General features: G+C 38.0%; 2 protein-coding genes across 15 annotated transcripts in view; one reads left to right on the top strand and one right to left on the bottom strand.

Moving 5' to 3' along the window:
• Nucleotides 1-2,567: 2,567 nt before the first annotated feature.
• TMEM126B (transmembrane protein 126B) lies at nucleotides 2,568-9,050 on the bottom strand. Of its 4 annotated transcripts, none has more exons than XM_019449969.2 (6): nucleotides 8,926-9,032; nucleotides 6,345-6,458; nucleotides 5,964-6,085; nucleotides 4,384-4,577; nucleotides 3,192-3,303; nucleotides 2,568-2,909 (listed from the first exon to the last, which is right to left on the bottom strand). In XM_019449969.2, the coding sequence occupies exons 3-6, from the start codon at nucleotides 6,074-6,076 to the stop codon at nucleotides 2,726-2,728; spliced, it is 603 nt and encodes a 200-aa protein (XP_019305514.1). In that variant the 5' UTR covers nucleotides 6,077-6,085; nucleotides 6,345-6,458; nucleotides 8,926-9,032; the 3' UTR covers nucleotides 2,568-2,725. The 4 variants fall into 4 exon arrangements, with proteins under 4 accessions (XP_019305514.1, XP_053756119.1, XP_019305512.1 ...); XM_053900144.1 differs by having other exon boundaries at nucleotides 6,345-6,531; nucleotides 8,926-8,989; XM_019449967.2 differs by lacking the exon at nucleotides 6,345-6,458 and having other exon boundaries at nucleotides 8,926-9,050.
• A 766-nt stretch (nucleotides 9,051-9,816) lies between these two features.
• The window catches only part of DLG2 (discs large MAGUK scaffold protein 2), a 2,072,859-nt gene continuing 2,060,304 nt past the window's right edge, over nucleotides 9,817-22,371 (top strand). For 2 of the 11 annotated variants that reach the window (XM_019450181.2, XM_019450179.2), the window contains exon 1: nucleotides 9,821-11,013. In XM_019450181.2, coding sequence (XP_019305726.2) covers nucleotides 10,995-11,013 — 19 coding nt within the window. In that variant the 5' untranslated portion in view covers nucleotides 9,821-10,994. Of the gene's footprint in view, nucleotides 11,014-22,371 lie in introns of all 11 variants that reach the window. The other 9 variants (XM_053900132.1, XM_019450187.2, XM_019450186.2 and 6 more) reach the window with 8 other exon arrangements.

Raw genomic sequence — 22,371 nt, 5'->3', positions numbered from 1 at the left:
ATTTTACAGATGAGGAAATGGAGGTACAGAGGGGCAAAACAGCTTGTTAAAAGTCATCCTGTTGGTAAGTAGTAAAGCCAAGATTTGAACCTTGAGAGATGAGCCCCAGGTTGTATTTAATACCTCTGCCCTATCTTGCCTCTAGTTCCTTGCTGCCTTTCACCTAGCTTCACCTTTGGCTTCATGCCCAGATCAAGATTTCCCTAATTTCTTCATTCAGGCCTCATTACAGCCACTTTGGCAAGCACTGCTTTCCAACACCAAAGGAAAATATCAATAGACTTCCCAGTTTTTTCTGATGTAGGAAAGGCAAAGTGAAGTCATGGAATAAGGTACCAACCTCTTCAGCTTTCAGGTGGCAGAGGAGGGGAACATAAGTCAACCTTGCTGTGTTTCCCAGATTATTACCTCAGCAGATGAACAAATAAAACTTGCTTGATGAGCTTCCTCAAATCAAGTGGGTCAAAGACATGAACAGAAAATTCAAAAAAGAGGCCAATATTTTTATCTAAAAAAATCAACCTTAGCTAGATTCATTCTTATTTAATTTTTTGCTTTGAGATTGGCAAACTTTAAAAAGATGTGGCTGATGTGAGGGGCATGAGGGATAGTAAGAAGGTAGGAGGAGGAATGCTGAATTATAGATTCTGGTGAGGTTGAAGTAATGTTGGAGTTGTGTGAAAGTGAATGGACTGGAAGGACAGGAGGTAGTGATCAGAAGATGGGATTTTAAAATTGAGAATGTAGAGAATTTGAACTTACTGATAATTTAGGACTAAGGCTATAGCACCATAGTCCAATAAAAATATAATGTGATTCACGTATGACATTTTGGTGAGATATTTAAATTCGTTTTTTACATAGTAATTCTTCAAAACTTGTGTATTTTACACTTAACAACACAGCTTTAAAAAATTTTTTTTAATGTGTATTTATTTTTGAGAGAGAGAGACAAGAGTGTGAGTGGGGGGAGGGGCAGAGAGAGAGAGAGACACAGAATCCGAAATAGGCTCCAGGCTCTGAGCTGTCAGTACAGAGCCTGATGTGGGGCTAGAACTCACAGGCCATGAGATTATGACCTGAGCCAAAGTCACACTTAACTGACTGACCTGTCCCAGGTGCCCCACACTTAAAACACATCTTAACTTAAACTAGTCACATTTCAAATGCTCACTAGCTACAAGTGGCTAGTGACTATTATATTGGATGGCACAGCTCTAGAGTATGACCATAGGTTAAGTGGTCCGGTAGAGAGACCAAGGTGTTGGAAGGATCACCTATGTGAATACTGGAATCACCAAGAATATTACTCAGTCACTAAAAAGAACATGTTAGACCTATATGTAGAGTTGGAAAAATCCCCAAGACATATGGTGAAGTAAAAATTAATTTTCATTATAATATGTATGGTTAATATTATTTTAAAAAATATGTAAGTTACAAAAGAATACTGCAATGAAAGAGACATGCTAACTTGATGGTGGTTACCTCTGGAGAATGGAGTAGATATAGGATGTGGGAATGAAGGAAGACATCTTGCTTTATTTATTTCTGGGTCTTTTAAATATTTTACAATGAGAAGGTATTCATGTACTCTTTGCATAGTAATTTTTCAAACAGTTAAAATATGAATACCATTGATCCAGTTATCAGTTTGACTTGGTTCCCCTCCTCCCCCATCACCTGCCCTTTCCTCAGTTTCACGTATCATGAATTATTCTGAGAATACAAAGCTGGACGGCAAACTAGCTATTTTTATCATTTTCATTAGCAAGAGGGTTATGTATTCCAGTTTGTTATCTATGCTTCGTAAAGCACCTTGTTAAGACTTCCGTTTCTGCTTTGTGTTGCTTGGGGCCTCAGATGACCACATCTTATCTCAGGATGTATATGATTAAGCCAAGGAGAATGAACTGTGGGGTTTGGGGTTCCAGTCTGTGCTTTATTCATCAGTATTTATTTTCTCAACTAAGATAAATGTGTAGCTCAGGAATGCTCAAGAAGACATAAAGAAACATCTGGTAATCTCTTTCTTTAGATTTTGAGCTTCTTGAGGGCAGGGTCTAAATCTCTAAACCCCTGGTGTATTAATGCACATTACATAATAGGCACTCAAATGTTCTTTAAACAGCACATGTGTTAATGGTAAGAGGCTAGAAAGTATACACAGTCAGAGTTTAGGGCAGACTGTGTGTTAATTTCTATGTGTTGCTTTCCTAATGAAGTTTCCACTTCTCCTTCAAAATTTAGGTCAAATGTCACTTTCCCCCCTTAGCTTTCCCTTCTGGACAAGTAGTTAACAGCCATATCTTCAATGTGCCCACATAATTATTTGTATACCTCTTAAACCTTCTCTTGCTATATGTTCACATTTTAAATTTCTCTTCTAATTGTGAGTTCCTTTTGGGTTAAAGACCATTTCTTATTATATATTACCCAGTGCCTGAGATATAACAGGGGCCTAATAAATGTCTGGTGAATGAATGACTATATGTATAGAGCAGACCTTGTCATCTCAAACCTATTCCCACACACAGGAGGAAAGAAAGATGAAACTAACATTTAAATAGTGAATTACAGAATATTTATTGAGTACCTGCTATAGACTAAGCAGGAGGAACAGAAACAAACTGTCTGGAGTTAGTTTTAACTCCTTCAGCAATGCCGGATTCCTCATCATAAAAAAAATCCCATTCTGCTGATTTAGTATTCATTCACTCTTTGATTAATCATCACGTACAGTTTTCTCAAGTGTACTTTCAAATATTGCATAATGCCGTAGACCATTAAATATTCCAAAGACTGTCTGAAAGACCAGAGGAATCATCATTGCTTTTACCTCTGTTTGACAAAGCAGCAACCAGTAAAGTAAAACCCTTCCTTTTGGTGGCAATGGAACAGTATGATACCTAAAAAGGAAAAATAATTAAGCACTTCTTCTGCATGTATTTTCTATGAAAAGTTCATTGGTTCTCTTAAGTGGATAATTTCAATTCCAAGGTCTTTCATGTAGATAGCAAAAAGGTTGAAAGCTAGCTATTTGAAGTAACAAAGTACATTTTGATTAAAATGTGTCATTGGCAGCTAAAGTTTAACATTAAAAAAATAAACAAAAACAAAAGGAAGGAAGGAAGGAAGGAAGGAAGGAAGGAAGGAAGGAAGGAAGGAAGAAAAGGAACAGATGGACTTACTTGACTGCCAGGCGTCCAGTTTTAGAAAAAGCCAAACCAGTGGGATATAAAACACCACATACTATGCCAACCAGTGAACTCCTCAGAACACAATTTTCCTGGCTTATATTGCCTGGAAAACAAAAGGAAATTTAGTCTCCTTTTAAAACTCAGGATAAGAACAATTAAGACAGTCTTGTGTCCTCACAGAGTAGTTATCTGTACTGTCCTCAATCATAGTGAAAACAATAGAAATTCAGTCTCTAAGGCACATGATAGGCTAAGAGCATCATGTTTAAAAAATGCCTTTATTACACTTAATGTAAGGTGAGTTATCTCTTATAAATTTGGTTTCTTCAGAAGCAATTTCATAATGAGAAATATTAAACAGCAGACCCAGACATCTGGATTCTAGGTTAATGCATTTTTATTGTCTATGTGTTAGGCATGTGTTAGTGATACAATGCTACATAAAAGAGACCCAAACTCTAACATTTAGGTGAGTCCAGTAGGAACAAAAGAACTAGACAAATATTTAAATAAATAATTTTTTAAGTGTGTACAATGCTTTGAAGGTAAAATGAATAGAGAATGTGTCCAGAAACCTAACCTACCCTGAGGGAACCCGAGGTTTCCCTGGGAAAGAGATATGTAAGTAGGGACCTGATAAACAGGATTCAGAGGTTCCATTAATTACTAGTTGTGAAACTTGAGGTAAGGGGAGGAGGTAGGAAATAACATTAGAAGCCCACACAATAAGCCAGATATCTCATTAGGCATTTAAGATATTGTATTTTAATTATCACAACTGTCCTATGAGGTAAGTACTAGTAGTCCTAATTTATAGATAAGACAATTGAGTCTCAGATATTAAATGACTTATCCAATGTCACAAAACTTAAGCAGTGGGGGGTAGAATCTGAAATCATGTGTGTAGAATGCCAAAGCCTGCTTTTTATATTATGTTGCTTTCTAACATACGTGAACATGTCTTAGTTTTGGTTGTGTACCTGTAAAAAGGACACAATACTATTTGTTCTGCCTCATCAGGAGGATTGTTGTGATGAGGAAACAGGACAATATAGGTAAAGGTACTCTGTAAGTTGTAAAGGAATATACAAGTGTAAGTGATCATTATAAATGGTAGCAAAATTTTGTGTTAATGTGTAATTTTAGACATAAACACATTATACATTAATGAATTTAAATTTACCCAAATACAAAGCATCTGTTACAAGGAACTTATAAGCGACTACAGTAGACAAAAATGGAAGTGTAGTCACTGATGCATATGTCTTCAAAGCATCATGTTTAACCTTGAAGCAGTGTCTGAAAATGAAGTTCGCCAACATTCCAGAGAAACTAGCTGCTGTTCCAAAGAACACTGTGCCATACACATTTAAAGTCCTAACAGGGAAAACATAGAGAAAAATTACATTCAGCATAATATAGTATTCTCTTAAAAGGATATATCCTTTCCTGGGTATAACCAACACCAAATATTTCTTGAATACTTACTATGCAAGAGACATTTTCTCTGTGCTGAGGATGAGGCACTGATAAAGAATATTAAAAAACAAATCTCACTTCTCACGGAACTTTCATTCTAATGAGGGGATAATTCTCTCTCTGAGATCAATTAGTGTGGTTCTAAAATGGAACTCTTTTAAGAGATAAATTCTGGTCACAAATAAAAATTAGTATGTTCTAGTATAGCCAAATTTTATGAGATATCTAAGAATGCTGCTCTTGCTAAAAGGATTAATTTCTTAAGTCATACGAACAAAGTTGTTTACATTTTGGTTAGTCCTTCTAGCAAATAACTATTTCTTAATTAGTCCAGATATATTTCAAATAATTTGTCTAGGATTTCCAAAACTTCATGCAAAGAGATTTGATAGGTCTAGTTTTATTTATTCCGATCATACCTAAATTCATAAATGTCTGAGGTCTAAGATTAATGTCCTTTGATAATGTCCTCTGTTAATCTAAGTTTAAGTGGTAATGTGAGATAATATGTACACCATGGAATCTGTATTCCTTTTTTGCTGAATTCAGCACTGTGCTGAGTCAATTAATTCTAAACTGAATTTAATTACAATTGAACATCAATTAAATATAAATAGCTCCCAAAATGGTGTTCTCCTAATTGCTTTTAATTTAAAAATGTTTATTATACAAATAACATTTCAACAATAATTCTGGACTTTTTTTTTTAAGTTTATTTATTCATTTTGAGGGCACCTGGGTGGCTCAGTCAGTTAAGCATCCAACTCTTGGTTTCAGCTCAGGTAATGATCTCATGGTTAGTGGGTTTGAGCCCCGTGCTGATAGCACAGAGCCTGCTTTGGATTCTCTCTCTCTCTCTCTCTGCCCCTCCTCTGTTAGCTCTCACTCTTGTTTATTTTGAGAGAGAAAGAAAGAACACCAGTGGGGGAAGGGCAGAGAGAGGGGGAGAGAGACAGAATTTCAAGCAGACAGTGCTTGTGAGCCCAACTCGATCTCACAAAGAGATCGTAACCTGAGCTGAGATCAAAAGTGAGACACTTCACCAGCTGAGCCACCCTTGTGCCCCTGGTCATTTTATTTTTAAGAAGCAAAATAAATTATCCACGGTCTCAATATTACAACAAATCACTATTTTCATCTGTCCATACTTCTCTTCAGTTTTTTTAATAAGCTTTTTTATAACCAACTCAATAAAGTTAATAGTTCTTAGATACTTAGAAACAACAGTAATACAGAAGATCTGCAAATAAAGTTATTGACTGTCAGTCTGGGTGTGTCTCTTACTTTTCTTTTCTAAGATACTCCATTTTTTTTTCTATGATTTCGATGACCATGGGTCTTCTGAATTTTTCATCTCCTAGAGAAACACTGGGCTGACCATGTGTGTATGTTGCCATTCTGATGTCCTGGAAAACACAAAATTTCAGAACCATAATAGCTAATGATATTAATTATAAGTTTTATAAATTTTAGATTCCAATTAAAAAACATTTAGACCCTAGTAAAATGTCATCTGCTTTCACATACAGTGTCCATGATTCAATCACTATTTAGCAGCTACTATTTAGTAGACAATGGCTTTTTGAGAAACTGGCAGGATAATAATCATCTCTAATTTTATACTTTTATAGATGAGAAAAATGAGGTTCAGAAAGGTTGACTTGCCTTAAGACCTAGTGTAGAAGGATAACTTGCAGAGATACTGAGTTTTTGTTTTCCTTACAGTTTTCCTCAAAGGTAGCCAGGTCCTCTGTAGTTCTTTTTCTAGCTTTTTCAAAGCTAGAAGGAAACAGTAGGTACTTGTTGACAACTATCTCATGAAAGCCTGACCTCCTTTTGGAGATTATGTTTCCTGGAGATGGAAGAGAGCAGGGACTGCCTTGGAGAATAGTGAGAGAGACATCAGAAAGAGGGACACTGTTCCAGGCTAGGAAGAGGTAGTAGATCATGGATACCGTGGATTACAGAAATTATATATCCAGCCCCCTCACCTGGGGCAGAAGCCACAGCCTTTGCTGGAAACTACATGTGGCACATGAGGGAGCTGGGACCCAAGGTACTGAGCTTCAGGGTTGGAAGGCTCCAGTGTCCCAAGTGTAAAATATGAACAGACAGTTGCCAATGTCAAGGGACCATGAGGGTTTGGCCAGTAACATCTTAAGAGAAAGTAAAAAATAGTGATAAACAAAACAAAACAAAATCGGATCCTCAAACAGGATCCTTCCTGAATGCTTTGCTCTGGTTAAGACTTTCAGGTCTCTGAAAAGTCTTAATAATGACATTTGTTAAACCTGTTGCCACATTGGTATTATGAGATTCCAGATTAGCCGATGAACAGATTACAAAATCATGGCCCTTCACAATTTATACCAACTTCTGTTTTAATATTTATAGTCAAGGACACAGACTATATCTCAAATTTCAGGAGTCCTGGGCAAGAGAATTAGAGTGGATTAAGCATAATGAACACAGAAGATAATAAATCAGTGATTCTCAACCTTTAGGGTACACAGGAATCACATGGGGGGTTCATTTTAAATGCAATGTCTTGAGCTCCCTCCTGAGATATCTGGATTCAACAGGAATAGGGTTAAGTCTAGAAATCTGCATTTTATTTTATCTTTTTTTTTTTTTTTAAGTAGACTTCATGCCCAGTGCGGAGCCCAATGCGGGCCTTGAACTCAAGCAGCCTTGAGATCAAGACCTTAGCTGAGATCGAGTTGGATGCTTAACTGGAAGCTTACAACTGAGCTACCCAGGCGTCCCACAGAAATCTGCATTTTAATAGTACCAAGTGATTTTGCCACTGGTTGTCAGTGGACACATTGCTGTAATTGTTGAACATCACTGTAATACTCATTTGCTGAGTAAGTGATATGTACCAATTCTAACTAATGAAAGGTCAATTCATTCATGGCATCAACATCGTGAAAGTACGGGCTCCTTTGAACTTTCATATGTTAATACACAATAAGTAATAACGGGCAAGTTTCTTTCCTTTTATCACTGCAGAATTGGACTCAAGCCAGTACTATCTTTTTCTTTAAAATATCTGGGAGGACAGGGAAAAAAATTATAAATTACAATTTCTCAGGGACTAGATTTAATCTTTTGGCTCTTTCAGACATCTAAATGGAAAATGGAAGAGATAGTAACATCTAAGGGAGATTCTATATCTAAGCCATCTAATGTACTATGAAGGCAGGTATCAGTAATGTGGTAATTTACCAAAAATCTTGGATAAAGTATTTATTTTTCTGTCATTCAATTCATTGATGACATTGAAGTCCCTTACTTCCCACAAAGAAAACTCTCAGGCAATGCTTTGAACCAAGCTTCTACCCTACTGATAGTCTACACTATCAGTTTATAGGGAACCCAGACACCTAGTATAATGATTCTAAAATCCTGAAACAGGACAGATACTTACTGAGCACAAATATTTACTGAATGCCTAGTCTTTGGAAGGCACTGTTTATTAAAGCAGAGAAATAGGCTGGTAATTTTCTGATAGACTTTTACCAAGTGCTGAAATGTAAAGACTGCTGCTATAACTAACATTTTATCTAAAAATTGACTAGTCCAAGGTCACCATGATTATACCATTACGAGTGTATGTATGGAGGTTTATAGTCTGGAAAGTATTTTACAGTTTTGTAGTGCTTTTATGTGTATTATTTTGCCTGACTTTCAGAACTTTAATATTCACTCATCATTTACACAGCACCTGATATTTGCCAGACCCCAGGATAATTAAGAGGTAGATGTATCTTCTAGAACCCACAAACCGCCCAACGTGAGGACAAAAAGGCAGGTAATTTAAAGGCAGAAATCAGTGTGCCATACAAACGAAACTAAACGGAACAAAACCAAAACCATAAGAAAAGCCAAACTTAACCTGGCCAGGGGAAGCGTGGGAAGGTTTCCCGGAGTAAGCGAAATTTAACCGAATAGCTGAAGAAGGTGAGGTGGGGAGGGATGGTTACAGGGAAGCACTGCAAGTTGAAGGAAAGGCCAGCACAAAGGCCTGGAGGCCAGAGAAAGGAAACATCAAGCAATCGGGACTAGACTTTAGGTCTCCTACTTTATCTCCGTCTCTTTCTATAGCAACTGGGGGCTCCATTGATTGCGCTCTGCATGGACTTGGAGGCTCTTTAGATTTCCAAATCCCATAATTTCGGAAGAGTCCGCTAACATATTGAGGCTGCAGAAATCACGACTCCTACCGCCCTGGGTTTCCGCCTACCTTGGACGCTTCCCCAGTTCTGACCGGCAACACACCTGCATCCCTCAGGTCAGCCCCAGCCTCACGCCCAAGCGCCGCCATTTTGGCGGCTCACGTGACTAGCGGTGGGCGGGGACCCAGAACGCCCGCCCCGAGCGGGAAGTGGTGCGGGCTCACGCCTCTAGCCTGCAGCCCCGGCCCTCCCCAACTCAGTCAAAAGCCGCGCCCTCCATCCTGGCTGTGATTGGGCACGGCATCCAGAAATGAAGGCCTCTCATTGGCTTCGAGGAGGTCCAGACGTCCATGGTCCCGCCTTCCTGCCAGCCCTGCATTCCCTTATCCTGCTGTGTGTTAGCCTAGCTCCCTCTTCCCTCAAGCTGAGGGGGTGCGTGAGGCGGTCCGAGCGCAGGGATGTCGCGCGCTTTCCCCTCTTCTGGGCACCTCTGTTAGCGGGGGCCGAGCTGTCCGCCCCATTCGCTCCTAGAGGGAGTTCTTCCCTCTGGCCTGGTCCGTGTGTTAAGGCTTCCCGGACACCTCCTCCCCAGAGCCCCCAACCGGCCGCCAGAGCGGCCCCGACCAGCCTCCTCCCCGCTCCCCCCTCATCCCCCCAGCGGTGTGTCTCCTCTCCCAGTCTTTAGTTACCTCATATTCCATCTTTTCACCCCATTTGGAAGGGACCAGAGAAAGACACCCCCCCCCCCCACTCCCCAAGAAGACCCCTTTGCCAGCCGGTGTTTCGGGGTGGGGTTGGGGGGCGCTGCGAATAGGCCTGGCGCCCTTTTGTGCACGTTCAGTGCCCAGCAGTATCTCCCAGACCAGCAACCCCCGACCCTCCAGTCTCCATGTCTTAGAGAAGCCAAATTCGAGAGTTATATAATTTCTAGTGCTGCTGTTTTTCCTGCCTGAGGAAACACTTCATCGCGTGGAGGGTGCAGGACATTTCTGTGCACTTCTATATAAGAACGGGGTGTGGGCAGGGGTGGCCAGCGGTAGCAGAGAGATTTCTTGTCTTTTCTGCAAAAGGAAGGTGGGTAGTTTGGAGAAAGATAGAAAGGGTGGATGTGGAAGCCAAGCAGCAGAACTCTCATTTAGGAAATCGCGAACCGTTTGCACAGCTTGTGCTCACATGCCTAATACTACTACATCGTCTCAGAAAACACCTTTGGGGGAAGGTTTGACTTCTCTCGAACAGTCTCAGTGTTTTTCCTCGCCGGATAGGGAGCTGCTTGGATGCGAAGAGATGGCATGATGTGAATGACTCCAGTGTGAAGAAATCTGCTTCGCCAACTCATCCTGCATCAAGTGCCCATTGAGTAGCACTGTCACTTTAATGTCTCCATGCCAAGGGATTGCTTTCCTTCTTTTCAATCCTCTCGGTTAATACATGGGAGGATCAGAATCAGAGGGGCATTAAGGATTAAGCCTGAGGGGCTTGGAGAGCACTGAAGAAAAAAATGAAAGTGACAGCAAGCTGGATCCTGTCTTACTGAGGGGGTGAGATCTGGAACTTCTGGTCCAGTAAATAAAAAGGGGGCCTTTCAGTCTGTGTACTGCCCCAGAAAACTGTTCAAACTCACCCACCTTTTTAGACACCAGAGTCAAAAAGGTTTTTAAAAGTATTTTTTGTTGGGGAGATTAAATTTTTCTCTAAAGAATTGAGAATCTTTATCATCAACCAGTTCATCTGAATTCGATCATGTATTGAGTAATGAGACAGCTGTATAAATTTGGTTTGTGCCTTAATTGAATTAGTCATTGAATTCCAAAAATGTTGATGCCTGAAGAAGAGTTTTAATAACACTTTCTATGCTTACGATAATTTTCTCAAATTTTTTTTAACAGAATAAATATTTTATAAAAATCGAAAAACTCAAGGTTATTTTTTTCTGAACTCTGTGGGCAGTGTCAAAAGTTTAATTGTGGGGAAAAATACATCATTTTTTTCCTTATTGAAAGAGAAGACAGCCTGGATTTCAAAATTGAACAGTGAAGTGGTTTGCAACAGTTACCTGGCTCTTGGCCTCAGTCCAGCTGGATCAAGTTGAGACCTGAAAAGATCTTGAATCCTGTGGCAGTGGACAGACCCAAGAATGCCAGTCAAGAAGAAAGGTGGGCAATGAAGCTTCCTATATAATATATGTTTCTCCCTTTTTTTGGTTCTGGTGTTTGCTATTTAAACTGTTTTCCATTTGAGAGTAAAATTTTCCTTGGGCTTTGCGAAATATTTATTGTAATAATGTCTTCTCTGTGGTACATCATTAATATTATTTTGCTAAAGTAAAATGAAGTAGGGCTATAGTATTTAATTACAGACATTTGTGATTTCATAAATCAGGTTGTCTAAATTACCATTCATAATCAGCATAAATTTGATACCACAGATTTGAGCTTTTCTTTAGCCTGTGTTCTTAGCTTGTTAAAGGTTACTTTTGAACAATCTTTAAAAATAAAATTTGCACAGTGGAGCTCTTCCTCATGGATTTAATATTTATCAAGTGAATTACCTAGTTGTGAAAGATAACAGAGTTGTTTATACTGAACAAAATTATGGATTTATCAATCTTCTGATTAAAAATAGATTTCATGCTTGGGTTTCCTGTAGTGTAAATATTCACTTCTGTGATGAAGCACAACTCCAGTAACTGCTGTGCTTTTCCAGAGGGTATGTATCATCTAAGAACACAATTGACAAGTTTACCAAATGAGGCAAACCTCTGACTCCCTGCTCCCTCTCCAGAATTGATCAAGATCCAGTGGTTTCCTAAAATATAGTTTATTCTAGGTTAGGCCAAGGGATTCACTTTAACCTAGATCTACCCCAGGTTAGCTTTGTTCCCAAGGATCCTCATGAAACCAGTTGTTGTTGTTGTTGTTGTTGTTTTGACATAGCGTGGAAGATCAGATCAACTATAAAGAATTTTCTCGAGGTATTTTTAAAATTTATTTGTTTTGAGAGAGAGCGGGGGGCGGGGGGGCAGAGAAAGAGGAATAGAGAGAATCCCAAGCAGGCTCCACACTGACAACATGGAGCCCAAAGCTGGTCTTGAACCCATGAAATGTGAGAGATCATAACCTGAGCCGAAACCAAGGGTGGGATGCTTAACCGACTGAGCCACCCAGTGGCCCCTCTTGAGAGTTTCGAACCAAAATTTATTCGACACCCTTGGACTCCACTATATCGGGCTAGCATAGATCCAAGTGCTGACCAGTTATGAGTTGCTACACACTGAAAGTAAAGGTCAGGTGAGGTTAAGGCAATCTGGCTCTGCACAATGTCTAATCCTTCTACCTGTGGACTTGGAAGATGCATTGAGGAAAGTCAATAATCAGTGAGATACTTTAGCCAACTGGTCTCTATAGAGATGGACAATGATATATAAAACGTCTGAAACACCTAGAAATGTTCCTTTGTACATTGGATTGAAGACTGGGGTTGTTTTCTTCTTCTGCTCTCCCCCTTAATATCACCAAGAGAAACAAAACTCTCTGTGAGATTTTGGAGCCATACCTGTCCAGATCTGGCACAGTTGGTTTGTCTGGAACAAGAATGGTTTTGGTAATGTAGCCAATAAATGGCATGGCTCTTTGACTTACTTCACTTTGTGTTTTTACTCTCTCTACCACTTGTTCTCTAGACATTGTCCCTTTTGGATTGCCTTATTTTAGACTAATAATTGAATTTAAACACATTGTCTAGGTGTATATGTGGGGGGGGCGGGGAGAAGAGGGGAAGAGAGAAAGGAGAGAGGGAGGGTAGAGTGAAAGGGATAAAAAGGCATCTGGGAATGAGGTGGAGAAAGACACTTGATGTTCTAGGTATAATTTAACTAAGCAGGTGTCTTTTTTTAAAATGATGTCTTAAAAATATTATTGATGTATAATTGGTACACAGCATTACATTAGTTTCAGATGTGCAACATAGTGTTGTGGCAAGTCTGCACATTATACTTTGCTCACAAGTGTAGCCCCATCGGTCACCATACAACTCCATTATAATACCTTTGACTGTGTTCCCTGTGCTGTATCTTTTATCTTTATGACTTATTCATTCCCTAACTGGAAGCCTGTACTTCCTACTCCCCTTCACCCATTTTGCCCATCCCCCCTACCTGTCTGTCACCCAACCTGGCAACCATCTGTTTGTTCTCCGTGTTTATGGCTCCGTTTCTGTCTTTTGTTTGTTTATTCAATTGTTTTTGGTTTTTAGATTTCAGATATTAGTGAAACCATATGATATTTGCCTTTTTCTTTCTGACTTATTTCACTTAGCATAACACTCTGTAGGTCCATCCATGTTGTCACAAGTGGCAAGATTTTCATTCCAGTGTGTGTGTGTGTGTGTGTCTGTGTGTATGTGTGTACCACATCTTCTCTATCCATTCATGTGTTGATGAATACTTGGGTTGCTTCCATACCTGGGCTATTGTAAATATGCTGTAATAAACTATTTTCAAATTAGCATTTTGGTTTTTTTGGGTATATATCCAAGAATGAAATTCCTGGATCACATAGTATTTCAATTTTCAATATTTTGAGGAATCTCCATACTGTTTTCCATAGTTGCTGCACCAGTTTGTATTCCCACCAACAGTAAGCAGGTTGATTTTAAGGTTTCTAAGTCCAATAGGCTGAGTTTCTCAAAAGTTCCTACCTTTGATGGAAGTTACAGAAATTACGGATACATAATTGAAAATTATACTTTATGAGAAATAGTTTAATGTTTATTTCCTTCCTTCTTTCTTTTCCTCTTCTTCCTTTTTTCTCTCTCTCCTCTTCCTTCCTTCTTTAATACTGAATTGATGGTAATGGGTCAACTTTTTTTTTTTTTTTTTTTTAATTTATTTTTGGGACAGAGAGAGACAGAGCATGAATGGGGGAGGGGCAGAGAGAGAGGGAGACACAGAATCGGAAACAGGCTCCAGGCTCCGAGCCATCAGCCCAGAGCCTGACGCGGGGCTCGAACTCACGGACCGCGAGATCGTGACCTGGCTGAAGTCGGACGCTTAACCGACTGCGCCACCCAGGCGCCCCTCAACTTTTTTTTTTAATTTTAATGTTTTTATTTTTTTAATTTACATCCAAGTTAGTTAGCATATAGTGCAACAGTGATTTCAAGAGTAGATTCTTTAATGCCCCTTACCCATTTAGCCCATCCCCCTTCCCACAACCCCTCTAGTAACCATCTGTTTGTTCTCCATATTTAAGAGTCTCTTATATTTTGTCCCCCCTCCCTGTTTATATATTATTTTTGTTTCCTTTCCCTTGTGTTCATCTGTTCTGTGTCTTAAAGGCCTCATATGAATGAAGTCATATGATATTTGTCTTTCTCTGACTAATTTTGCTTAGCATAATACCCTCTAGTTCCATCCACGTAGTTGCAAATGGCAAGATGGCAAGATTTCATTCTTTTTGATTGCTGAGTAATACTCCATTGTGTGTGTGTGTGTGTGTGTGTGTGTGTGTATGTGTGTGTATATATATATATATATATATATATATATATATATATACATACATAAACCACATCTTCTTTTTCCATTCATCCATCGATGGACATTTGGGGTCTTTCCATACTTTGCCTATTGTTGATAGTGCTGCTACAAACATGGAGGTGCATATGCCCCTTCGAAACAGCATACCTGTATCCTGTGGATAAATGCCTAGTAGTGCAATTGCTGGATCTTAGGGTAGTTCTATTTTTAGTTTTTTGAGGAACCTCCATACTGTTTTTCCAGAGTGGCTGCACCAGTTTGCATTCCCAACAGCAGTGCAAAAGAGATCCTCTTTCTCTGCATCCTTGCCAACATCTGTTGTTGCCTGTGTTGTTAATGTTAGCCATTCTGACAGGTGTGAGGTGGTATCTCATGGTGGTTTTGACTTGTTTTTCCCTGATGATGAGTGATGTGGAGCATTTTTTCATGTGTTGGTTGGCCATCTGGATGTCTTCTTTGAAGAAGTGTCTATTCATGTCTTTTGCCTATTTCTTCACTGGATTATTTGTTTTTTGGGTGAGTTTGTTAAGTTCTTCATAGATTTTGATGCTAACTGATATGTCATTTGCAAATATCTTCTCCCTTTGTGTTGGTTGCCTTTTAGTTTTGCTGATGTTTCCTTCGCTGTGCAGAAGCTTTTTATTTGGATGAAGTCCCAATAGTTCATTTTTGCTTTTGTTTCCCTTGCCTCTGGAGACTTGTTGAGTAACAAGTTGCTGCGGCCAAAATCAGAGAGGTTTTTCCTGCTTTCTCCTCGAGGATTTTGATGGCTTCCTGTTTTACATTTAGGTTTTTCATCCATTTTGAGTTTATTTTTGTGTATGATGTAAGAAATTGGTCCAGGTTCATTCTTCTGCATGTCACTGTCCAGTTTTCCCAGCACCACTTGCTGAAGAGACTGTGTTTATTCCACTGGATATTGTTTGCTGCTTTGTCAAAGATTAGTTGGCCATATGTTTGTGGGTCCATTTCTGGGTTCTCTATTCTGTTCCATTGATCTGAGTGTCTGTTTTTGTGCCAGGGTCAACTTTTTAAAGGAATCAACAAGTTCTAATTAGCAAGACAAGAATTTATTTGGATTATGCTAAAATCTATGTATTATGTCATTTATGAACTGATCTACTTAGAAAAATACATTATGTTGCTTTAATTTTTTAATTTATGTTTTAAAAGTTTGTTTATTTTGAGAGAGAGAGAGCACTAGTGGCGAGGGGCAGAGAGAGAGAGGGAGACAGAGAATCCTAAGCAGGCTCCACGCTATTAGCATAGAGTCCAATGTGGGGCTTGAACTCACAAACTGTGAGATCATGACCTACCTGAGCTGAAGTCAAGAATGTCATGCATAACTGATGAACTACCATGTGCCCCCCATGTCTGTGTTAAAAAAATTGTCTTATTGGGGTGCCTGGGTGGCTCAGTCGGTTAAGCATCTGACTTCGGCTCGGGTCATGATCTTGCGGTTTGTGAGTTGAAGCCCTGTGTTGGGCTCTGTGCTGACAGCTCAGAGCCTGGATCCCACTTCAGATTTTGTGTCTCCCTCTCTCTCTGTTCCTCCCCCACTCACACTCTGTCTCACTGTCTCTCTCCCAAAAATATATAAAGAATAAAAAATTTTTTAAAAAATTGTCTTATTATCTTCTGGGCTTCTTTTAAATTGGTATAAAAGTCTATCTGACAGTTTTCATTTGTATAACATTTTATTTCCTTTAAATTCTTTTTTTACAGCTATTCTCAGTGGTATAATAGAGTGTGTATAAACTTATTTTTACCAGGAACTGGAAGTTAAATACCATCATATTCATAACTCATATGTTTTGATATTGTTCTTTTGAGAGGAAGCTGAAGAGTGTTGTGTAATTAGAATTCTAAGTAAGACTTGATACTTCCATGTATCTCCTGGGCATCCCTGAAATTGAGATTGTTGTTTTCTGGGTTCACAATCTTTCCTTTTGGTTGTCTATACTTTCTAAAGGTGTCATTTTGTTTTTATTATTTTCTTCCTCTCCCTAGGGAAGGAACCCCTTTAAACTCTTCTGTTCATTCCTTCCTCATTTGAAGTTTTCTTCTTTCATTATGTTTCTTGTACTTTGTGGCTTAATTTCTTTCTCATAGTATCTTAGTAATTTATATTTTTCTTTCATTATTTGGATGTATTCTCTTTCCGTCTCTAACTTTTCTCAAGTTGTTAGAATTTTTTTTTTTTTTTCAGATTCACTAAAGGGGAAAATGTGTGCCTGAATTGATCGGCTGAATTGAGTGGCTATTTTATTCCTTTTACTAACTTTGTGTTTGAACTTTCATATTTGCCATACCAGTGTTATATCCAGATATTTTTTCCATTTCACAAACTTCATGTTTTTTTCTTTTTCTCAATCAGTAAAACTCAAATGAGTTAAGAACTGAATCTTCCTAGAGAGGGATGGGAAAAGATAGTTTTTCTAATTTCTGTAAGTAAAAGTAAAATGATCGTTTACCAAAGATTTTTTTAGATTTAAAATTCCTCAAAAGGGTCACCTTGACTTTGGTTTTGAGAATTACTGGAAACCATGAAGCCACAGATTCTTGAGGTTGGAAGATACTCATCATTTCAGGAGGCATAAAGAGAGAGAATTCTGGAGAGAGAAATGTTTGTATTCAACTACTGGTTAAGACTATGTTATGAAGCAAACGTTAGGCATAGTATTAAAGTTATCTGTTATTTGAATTTATTCTACAATTCTTATATATTGGGAAAGTGTGAAAATGATATGCTAATGACTTGATACCTGAAATATTTGAACTGTTAGGTTTTTTGGAAACGTCCCAAGTATTCTCTATATGATAGAATATTTTATCTCTCCTTTAGGCCTATCACTGGTTACTTCTTTGAGTAGAAGAGTCTAGTCAGTAGGAAGATGTACACAAAATATTAGATTTTTAAAACAAGGAATTAAGGCATTCAATTCATTCATGCCTTTGCCAATCAATCACTCACTCACTCTTTTATAACAGTATATTCACTAAACTATAAGAATCCCCTTATTTATTTATATATTCTCATTATATGCTCCTATTAATATTTACTGTGTAACCATTTCAGTGATTATAAAATATTTCTTACTATCAGGCTAAGATGTATAAAAAACTTTTTTAAAACTATGGGGAGAGGACCTGTTCTCCAGCTCAGGAATTTTTATCAGTCAAGGCACGAGGGCTCTGTATCCTCAATTTAGGTTGCTTTGTCAGCAAAGGATCATGAGTTTTACCTACTGTCTTCAGTCCAGTCAGTCACTCTGAATTCCAAGTAGTAAGCTTTCTGCATAGGTTCAATTTTAATAAGTTTCTCAAAGCTATTTCAAGAATTAATGGCCAAATCACCTACATTATGAAACCAATCTCCTGACCTGATTTGTTTTAGTATTTTGGACCAAGAGAAACAATGCATAAAAAGTAGAAAATTCTGTAGAAATGAATTAAGTTAAAACTTTCAAAGATAATGGACAAGTATGGCAAGATTATGTATCCCATTTCTTCTGATGACACCATCTTGTTAGCCACTGAGGTCCTAACTCTGTTAGATAAGATTTTGAAGTTTCTGTAGGGGGCCTATAATCTTAGAGAGCTGTGGAATCTTTATCATTGACTCTGTGATAAGACTTGGAATAAATCATTAAGTTCTGTTCAATTTAAAATCACTTTTGAATAATAGACTATAAATTCTTTTAAAAGCTAAATGTGTATGTATTCAAGACAATAACTTTAGTTTCATTTATTTATTCTGTCACTTATCCACTCACCAAAGATATATTGAGCACCTGCTATGTACCAGGCACTGTGCTAGGTGCATGTTTCCCAGTGGGAAATTATATTCAGTGTCTGCCTTTATGATGATTAAAATTTATTAAGGAGATAGATGTGGAAACAGGCAATTTCAGTGTTGTGTGGTGAGGTTAACACACCGTCATGGAAACCGATGAGGAATACCCAAACTCATCTAGAGAAACCAGGGAATTCTTTCTGGATAGGTGACATTTAGGATGACACACAAAAGACCAGTAGAGGTTTACCAATGTGGGGGATTATAAGATACTGTTTCAGATCATTATTTATTTTCTTTGCATTGAACTTTTCACCATGAGGTCTCTCCTCCTCCTCCTCCTCCTCCTCCTCCTCCACCTCTTCCTCCTTCTCCTCTTCCTTCTCATCATCAATAGCAATGATACTGTGATAAAAACCTGTACTAGTAGTCAGAAAACCTGGCTTTAAGATCAGATCATCATTGAGATAGACTTTAGTCTATAAATTTAGTTTTGTAAGAAATATCCATTCATTTTCTATAGATCAACTTTATTTTTGACTCTTAGTCACTGAGTGGTGAATACAATTACTCCAATCATTTTTCAGGTTTTTCCTACTTCTCCGGGGTCATGGTAGAGTTCTGCCTGGAATGGTGACATCATCTGGTCATCGATCATCCCATATGCAATAGCTTACCTCTATGACAAGAGTTGTTGTGTCTAGATAGTTCCTTTCTGGTCTAGCAGTGATTTGCTACTTCCAAGACATAGATTCCCCCACCCCCATCCCCGAATTTTTGTGTTTCTCTTTACCTAGGTGCAATTATGATGCTCTTCCTCACTGGCTTCTTTCTGCCTTCTAGGAAATGCTTTCAGGAAGCAGAGCCTAGATCCCTGCTGCCTTGGAATTCAAAGACCTCTCTTCTTCAGCTGAGAAAATCTTCTTCTAGACTGGAGAGGTGCTAGAAGATGTCTTTCTCTCTCTTTCTGTAACAAAGTCTTAGTTTGAGTGCTTAGGTTTTAGGAAAGCAAAACTGGAAAAACTTAAAAATTGCTTTTTTCTGTCCTGGCACATATCTCCCTTGAGGCAGTAAAATGCAAAACTAGTTATCTGCTTAATGTTTCTTTTCCGCATCAAATATGGTAGCATATATGAACTTCAATTTTAGAAAGTTAGTGATGGAATCAGGACCAGAGGCTCATCCAATGTTCTTTTCATTGTATGAGTGTGGTGTTCTTGTAACAAATGAATGACATCATCGCACAATGGAGAAGAGCCCAGGGATCCAGCCTTTACCATTAGCTGGCTAAATTATCTAAAGAAAATTGACAGAAACAGCTTCAAATTCCTCATCTTAAAACGACTATGTTAATTGTACTCACCTCTTAGGATTATTATGATGGCCAAATAAAAATATATAGCCTATGTAAAAATTGTTTTGTCAGGAGGAAAGTGCTACACAAATGCTTTTCATCAGAATACTTTTTTTTTCCTTTTGGTTCAAGGAGGAGGAAAATTGTGTTCAGAGTCAGAGTCCCGTTTTGTCAGCTTCCTGGTTAGCTTCGGAGTAAGTCTGCCCAGTTATGGCACGGACACATCTGCTTATAGACAGGAAATGCCATACTGTGCTTCTTTATTGATTATGGCAATATTTCTTATGAGTATTATCTCTTTCATTGATGCCAAAATAATTTATAAACCTTCCAATATTTACAAAATGATTACAATCTTTAGATCTGCTCTAAATGTGGCCAGACATTTTTTCCATAATTCAAATTCCAAGTTTTATTTCTTTTTTCATTGTCTTTTTCTAGTTTGCTGCAACTGGAATGATGCATATTTCAATATTCAGCTGAAGGTGAAATTTGCTATTGTCTTTTCTTTCTGTTTATTACTACTTAACCTTGCAATTTCCACATTGGTCTCTTCAACAGTTCTATAGAAAATGTGAAAACATGTCTATCTGAAAGGTAGCAATAAAAATTCACCACTTTAGGGGCGCTTGGGTGGCTCAGTCAGTTAAGCATCCGACTTCGACTTTGGCTCAGGTCATGATCTTGCAGTCTGTGAGTTTGAGCCCTGCATCGGGCTCTTGTGCAGACAGCTCAGAGCGTGGAGCCTGCTTTGGATTCTGTGTCTCCCTTTGCCTCTGCCCCTCCCCCACTCGTGCTCTCTTTCTCTCTCTCAAAAAATAAATAAACACTAAAAAAAAGTTCACTACTTTATGTAATATCTTTTTGTTTCCACAGGGGAAATATACTATAAATAGGTGTTTGTTGAATTATATTGAAACAGTTTTTGGGGGGTGGGTGGGTAGGAGGAGTAATTATACTGAGAACAATTACAGAAAGAAGAAACACTATGATTTTTTCCTAGTAAGTTAGGTATCAGTGTGGCATAATATTAAAAGTTGGCTTTGGTGCCAGCCAGATCAGGATTTGAATCCTGGTTTCAGTACTTACTGGTTGTGTAGCCTTGAATAAGTTATTTCATTTCTCTCACTTGACATATCTTCATTTGAAAAATATGTATATTAGTATTTCTCAGGATTCTTGTGAATATTGAAAAGGTGATCTATGCAGAATGCTTAGCATTGCTCAACAAAAACTAGAATCTTAGTAATAAAATGACACCTTTGTTGTATCGCCTTGAATTGTAAATTGTATTTTATTTTTTTAAGTTTATTTATTTATTTATTTTAAGAGACAGAGAGAGAACATGCATGGGTCTGTGCATGAGTGGGGATGGGGTAGAGAGAGAGGGGGAGAGAATCCAAAGCCTGTGCAGAGCCCGATGCTGGGCTCAATCTGACGAACCGTGAGATCATGACCTGAGCCAAAATCAAGAGTCAGATGTTTAACTGTCAGCCACCCACGCTCCCCTGAAGTGTAAATTTTAATACTAAAAAGTTTCGTTCTAAAGACCTGGCACAAGGTGACTTTTCTATTAGCATTTATCATTTTATTATTTTCATATGAATATCCTTAATTTATAAAATAACAAAAAACAATAATAAGAATTAAGCATATATAAATATTTCCTAATAAAATATTTTTATTTGCTAGTAAACATGTGTCATAAGTAATAATAAAAAATTATTACTGCAGTGTTGCCTGTATTTACTTAAAATGGTATAAGAAAAAGAAAACCTAGTTGTTCTTACTTGTTTTAAGTGATATTTATCACACTGTAGTTAAAGTGCTCTTTCTAAAGCTTTAAAAAATGGTCATGCTCATCTTCACTTAAAAATCTTCCAGGGTTGGGGTACCTGGGTGGCTCAGTTGGTTAAGCATCTGACTCTTGATTTTGGCTCAGGCCATGATCACAGCATCGTGAGATCGAGCCCCATGTTGGGCTCTGCACTGAACATGGAGCCTGCTTCAGATTCTCTCTCTCCCTATCACTCTACCCCTCCCTCTCAAAATAAATGAATAAACATTAAAAAAAAAGTTCTTCCATGGCTTGTTATTCCTCCTTGGGTATAAGGACAAATTTTACATGGTCTCTATTGGCATCAGCTTCTTTCCTCCCATGGCACCTGGTACCTCATCATAGCATTATTACACTCTATTTTAATCTTTTACTTTGTTGGAATTTCCTATTTAATTATCTTTACTTTCAGACAAAAATCTCTAAGTGCAGAATATTGCCCATTTTGTTTAATATTGAGTTTCCAGTGTCTGGAACATAGCTAGATACTCAAAAATGGAACTTAATTCTAGTAAGAAAGAACTTATTATTTTGATCTACCAGACTTTTAAAGGTAGGGCCATTTATATGTTATTTATTTATGTTATGAACAATTTTTATGTTAATTGCATGCTTGTGAAAATTAGTTATTCAACATTTAACACTAGATTTTAAAATTCACCCAAACAATTTATGTCTGATTGACCAAGTTCTTTTCTTTTCTTTTTTTTTTTTTTATAGCAATTTACTCAATTCTATTCTGAAGGATTAAGGGTAGTATTGTGGAGAGAACACTATACTTGCAATCAAAAGCTTTAACATTAAGCTCCAAATATGTTATTTAGTAGCTCTGTGCTCTTGGACAAGCTACTATGGATTTCAGTTTCCTGTATATTAGACCTGATATGACTTCTTAGTGGTGAGAATCAGATAAAATTCATGTAGAAGTTCTTTTTGAGCTATAAAAAATTTTGCATAGATTTACATAAAGGAATTTCATTATTCTAAC

Source organism: Panthera pardus, unplaced genomic scaffold, assembly GCF_024362965.1.
Source record: "Panthera pardus isolate Hobbes unplaced genomic scaffold, ASM2436296v1 HiC_scaffold_12, whole genome shotgun sequence".
Taxonomy (NCBI): Eukaryota; Metazoa; Chordata; class Mammalia; order Carnivora; family Felidae; genus Panthera; species Panthera pardus.
Note: the sequence above shows the minus strand (reverse complement) of the source record. Positions and strands in the feature narration are given on the sequence as shown.

Coding starts and splice junctions, on each gene's coding strand:
- TMEM126B (XM_019449967.2), bottom strand. CDS start 9,006: ATGGCGGCGCTTGGGCGTGAGGCTGGGGCTGACCTGAGGGATGCAGGT. Junction 3,304..4,383: donor AACAGATGCTTTGTATTTGG/GTAAATTTAAAT, acceptor TTTGTTTTCCAG/GCAATATAAGCCAGGAAAAT. Junction 2,910..3,191: donor ACTGGACGCCTGGCAGTCAA/GTAAGTCCATCT, acceptor TTTCCTTTTTAG/GTATCATACTGTTCCATTGC.